The 5,167-nt window shown below is 38.0% G+C and overlaps 1 protein-coding gene across 1 annotated transcript; it reads right to left on the bottom strand.

Annotated features, from left to right (window-relative positions):
• Positions 1–632: 632 nt before the first annotated feature.
• Positions 633–3,667, bottom strand: mafa (MAF bZIP transcription factor a). Its single transcript, XM_056478580.1, has one exon. The coding sequence runs from the start codon at positions 3,274–3,276 to the stop codon at positions 2,299–2,301; it is 978 nt and encodes a 325-aa protein (XP_056334555.1). The 5' UTR covers positions 3,277–3,667; the 3' UTR covers positions 633–2,298.
• Between the last annotated feature and the right edge of the window lie 1,500 nt (positions 3,668–5,167).

The raw sequence follows: 5,167 nt of genomic DNA, 5'->3' as shown, positions 1-5,167 counted from the left end.
AACTAACAAAGAATAACTAACATTAACTTACATGTTTTATTCATTGTTTGTTCATATTATACCCATTTGTTAAATAACTCTAATTTCTGAGTCTTAAACTAATATCTGTTCACGAGACTGAATCACATAGATTGCATTTAACTATTGTGAAGTGATCCACTATTTCTCTTGTGAGTTACTATAAATATAAGGTAAAAAGATGACAGCTACAGCAGCGCTATAACTTCATTCTAAACATAAAGCAAAGTCCATTGCATTGAGAAATGCCGAACTTTGGATTTTGAAAGCATTGTCTGCCATAAAATTCATTATTTAAACTCGATCAAACCTTGTGTGCTTTTGGCATGAGTTTATGCGATAGTGTTTATAATAAAACTACCAGCATCTTGGGACAATTAGCACTCCAATAGTTGTTCTTTGAGCCAAACAACTATATGATATCAGCAATTCTATTTGCATATAGTTTCAACAGTCCGAATCTTGTCTATTTTTGAGACACCAAACATGTTTTGCGCAATGCATGCACAGGATAAGACTAATAAAAACATGCTACTTATGAGAATTCTTTTTAGTAATGATTATTGAAAAAATGAATAAAACTTTAAGAAAAAAAACATCCAGAAAAAGCAGACTTTAAGTGGCCCAAATTGCATTTTATTGCATATCATATATGTATGAAATGAAAATAAGCATATATGAACATCACATATAGTTAGTGGATAAAATAATTTTGCACAGCAAAATATATATGAAACAAACAAACAAACAAATAATAATAATAATAATAATAATAATTAACATAGTTTTAAGAATTTATTGATGAACGCTATGACCTGAATTTATACATGCAGGGTATCAATCCCTGACCATAAAACAATGTCCAGACATTTTAATATTGATTACTACATTATTGCCATGTAAAAAATGATTTTATTAACAAGAATGAAAAAGAAAGAAAGAGAGAAAGAATCGAGTCCTGCTTGACAATATATATATATAAATCTAAATAAGATTAAGTCCTTTAGTTTTAAGCAAAGCCATGACGGGTGCCTTTTAAATTAGCGTTCTAGATAGATTCCAATATGTGATATATAATTTGCTACAAGCTACATTTAGTGCAACTCATTCCAGATAGGTCAGATTTCATATCAGACTATTTTCTTCTTCTTCTTCTTTTTTTGAATGCATGATTTTCCAGGTTGACTTGAAATTCTACTTTAATACTTTGGTTTTAAAATGCAGTAAATGGCAGGCTACAACAGGAACTACAACTGTCAAACTGCTGTTTTCATTGCAAGTACATGCTGCAAAAAGCTCAAGTTACGCATGATAAAAATCCAGCTGTATGCAAACTTGGAGCCTTCCCAAACTTTTAACAAAATGAACAGGCAACATCTAAACTCTAAGTCACCCCTTCTTCTCTGTGTCAACCTGTGGCATGGGCTACCTTCGACTGTTTTATATGACGAAATAAAAAGTAGTTCATTCCAGAGTTATCAAAATGCAAAGGTTTGACATTAAATACACAAACCGCTTTTAGCAACAACACTGTTTAAGTCCCAGAGGGAGAATTCCTTTTAGAAACCAGGTCCTTGTTCTCTCCCTGCTTCCAGTTGGCTCTCAACAGAGAATTAACTGTATGGAAAGTGTATGGATCAACTTTTTCATGAGGAGGATGATGACATGATGCTCCTTTCACTTTTTTAGTCCGTATTCCAAAAAAGTGATGGGGAAATTAAAGAAATGTATGAATGCCATGCTGAGCAGAAGTTCTTTTCCCAAGTAGAAGTTCATTTTAAGCGCATAAAAAATTAAAGGGGAATAAAGAAATACCAAAAAAAAAAAAAGACCATACATGTCCAGCATGCAGGCACTTCAATGACATGTCTCTTTATATATCAATGTCTTTAGATTCTCATGAAAAGTCACAAAACAGCAAGCAGAATGAGATGATAATGGGACAAAATCCATCGACTTTGGTAAAAGAGCAAAAATATATGTATAAAAAATAAAAATAGCAAACTTTGTCATTTGGCAGAAAAAAATGCGAATGAAGTTCAATATCGTGAGTGTATGTGCATACACGTCAGAATATTAACTCATTTAGAGAATAATACTTATATAAAGAAAAAAAAGGTTTGGTTGCACAACAAGCCCCCCAAACTCAACAAGAACTGAAATCAGTTCTTTATAAAAGCGATAAAAAAAGTTGTCAGACTTGATCTAACAACCCCCCAAAGCAGGAAAAAAAGTTTTGAAAACTTTACTTGTTTTCTTTTTATGCTTTTTTTATGGAACTCACATGAAAAACTCCGGGGACGAGGGGTTGTTGTCGCTGCTCGACGAGTTTTCTCGGAAGCCGTTGTTCACCAGCTTCTCGTACTTTTCTTTGTACGCGTCTCTCTCGCGCACCAGTCTGGAGATCTCTTGTTTGAGGTGGTCCACCTGCTGAATGAGCTGGGTCTTCTCGCCCTCCAGTATGTGCCTTTGCTGGACCCTCTTGTAGCGACACGACTGGGCATAGCCTCTGTTTTTGAGGGTTCTCCTCTTCTGTTTGAGCCGGATCACCTCCTCTTTGCTGACGCCGCGCAGCTGCCGGTTGAGCTCCCGCACGGACATGGTAACGAGCTGATCGTCCGAGAAGCGATCGTCCAGATGGCTGTGCTGGTGATGGGGGACGGGGGAGTTGGTGCTGGACGGGATGCCGGGAGTTTGGTGCTGCTGGTGGTGGCCGTGGTGGTGGTGATGGTGGTGGTGATGAGGTGCCCCATTCTGCGCTGCAGCGGCGGCAATGACTGCGGAGACCACCGCGGCGGCTGAACCCATCTCCTCCCCGGCCATGGCGCCTCCCGTCCCGGCCGTGTTACTAAACTGCTGCCCTCTAGCATAGCCGTCGTAGCTCTGGAGCTGGTGTGTGCTGTTGATCAGCGCTTCAACTGCGTCCTCGGGACTGAAGCCCAACGCCTCCGGGTTGAGCTGCTGCTGATAACCGGTCATCCAGTAGAAATCCTCCAAGTGCGCCTTCTGCTCGTTCCCGGAGCCAGGGCTGGGCGCTGAAAAGCTTGGGGAAGGGGGAACCGAGCTGCAGGGCGTGCTCATCGGGGTGGAAGACAGGGAGCCCCCGGCGATCAGGCGGCTGCACTGGCTGATGCTGCGATCGGGCTCCAGTGGCTCTTTCTTCACCTCAAACTTCATCAGATCGAAGTCATTAACATATTCCATGGCCAGGGGACTGGTGGGCAGGTCGGAGCTGCTCAGTGCCAGCTCTGATGCCATCCTCTTGCTGCTGACCGTCCTCCAGAGCGGGTGAAGAGGAGCTGTCAAAGCGGGCTGGGTCGGGAGAGAGTGAGCCAGCTTGATGATGTTTAAAATGCTTTACTCTAAGCAGAAAAAATAAATAAAAAACAGACAGAGACTGCACGGGACTTTTCAGTGCTCTCCTAAACTCCAGATTATCCTTGGCACAGTCTATTGCACAGATGCATCGGATCTCTTTCTCCTCTCTTTACATGTGGATTTCGGCGGCCTTGTATTTCAAACATTTAACACTTTGGTGACTCCTCTAGTGCAGACATCATCGTGGTCAAACGGGTAAGTGTAACGTGAGAGACGTGCGATAGATGCTGCTGACACAGATCGAGCTGAGAGTGTTTTTAAACTCGACACACTACAGTACAGTTTAAAAGCAATGCTGAGTTTTATAGCTGCCGTGACGTCAGGTTCGAAACGAGCCAATGGGGTCGCTGGATCTCAGCTCGTTAACATATGGGTTCGGAAACCAAAACTTTTTCTCGTCAGCTGACTGTCATTTTGGATACGCAGGAGCAAAGAGTCGAATAGGTTTCGAACATTTAACTCTTTAGCTGGCTACTACCTTTTGCAAAAAGTTTAGAACTTGCTTTAGTAACACGAGATAATAAGCTACAATTTACATAATATTATTAGTAGATCACCTTCTTATTGACAGTTTGGTATCTATTATTTATTATATATCTACTATTATATTGTGTACAGCCCATTGAAGTTTATTATTTGAAACAATGTTGCACATCACACGTTTGTAGAAGAATTTTCGACATGGTTATTAAATAATTATGAAAATAATTATGTAGGCTACTGTATGAACTTGTATACATCATTTTTTATATTACAGTGTGAGCATTATCATGCAAAAAAACTGTTATATTTTATAGAGCATTATGATTATCATTTTAAAACCCATTAATAAAAATATGTTAATAATTATCAAAATTATTGATGTCTTTAGATAAAGTAGGCACCTCATAAAACTCAACAGTGCCACCTTTTGGATCTAAATAGAATTGAGAAGCGAGGACGCACGTGTGTGAGTGTAACCAGTTTTCTGTCAGGGTTAAGGTGGATCTAAAATTTATACCGCAATATAAAAATAATATTATGGGTTTGTTATTTTTTTCCGTCTTTATTTATATGATAAAGGGGGGTGGCGATAATATAGTTTTAGGAGTACAGTGTACGTGTATTCACTAACGTGAACAAAAAGAAAATACATAAATTACAGTATATTTATCTTTGTTAATGCGAGTTAACATAAGGTTGTTCACTGTTAGTTCACGTTAGCTCACCCTGCATTAACTAATGTTAACATGCATGCATTTAGATTTTAATAACACATTAGTAAATGTTGAACTATATTAATAAATGCTATATAAGTATTTTTTATCATTATTAGCTTATGCTAGTAAATACATTAATTTATTTTATTATAAAAAATAGCCACACTTTTAAATAAGGTTTCATTAATTAGTGTTAGTTATAGTACAATAACAACATTAAATGAACGAACAAATGAATGAATGAATGAATGAATGAATGAATAAACAAATGAATGCATGAATAAATTAATGAATTAAATTTGACTTAATTATTTATGCTAAATGTCAGGTTGTGTAAAAAAAAAGTGTATTTCACTAAAAGTAACAGCAACATGCATTCAATCAAAACTGGATCCTCTTCAACCAAATGATTCAGGCATAGATGAAGAGAACGGCTATAAAACTTGTTTATCAGTTCTCTGAGATCTGCCTCATCTAGTCATACATTAAACTACACTTCTGCTCGTTGCTCTTTAGTGGAGGTCAGGGGTCGATTACTGCAGTATTTCTTACTGATTTTTCTCTCTCCCTTT

Source organism: Danio aesculapii, chromosome 18 (assembly GCF_903798145.1).
Source record: "Danio aesculapii chromosome 18, fDanAes4.1, whole genome shotgun sequence".
Lineage (NCBI taxonomy): Eukaryota > Metazoa > Chordata > Actinopteri > Cypriniformes > Danionidae > Danio > Danio aesculapii.
This window is presented reverse-complemented; position numbering and strand designations above follow the sequence as displayed.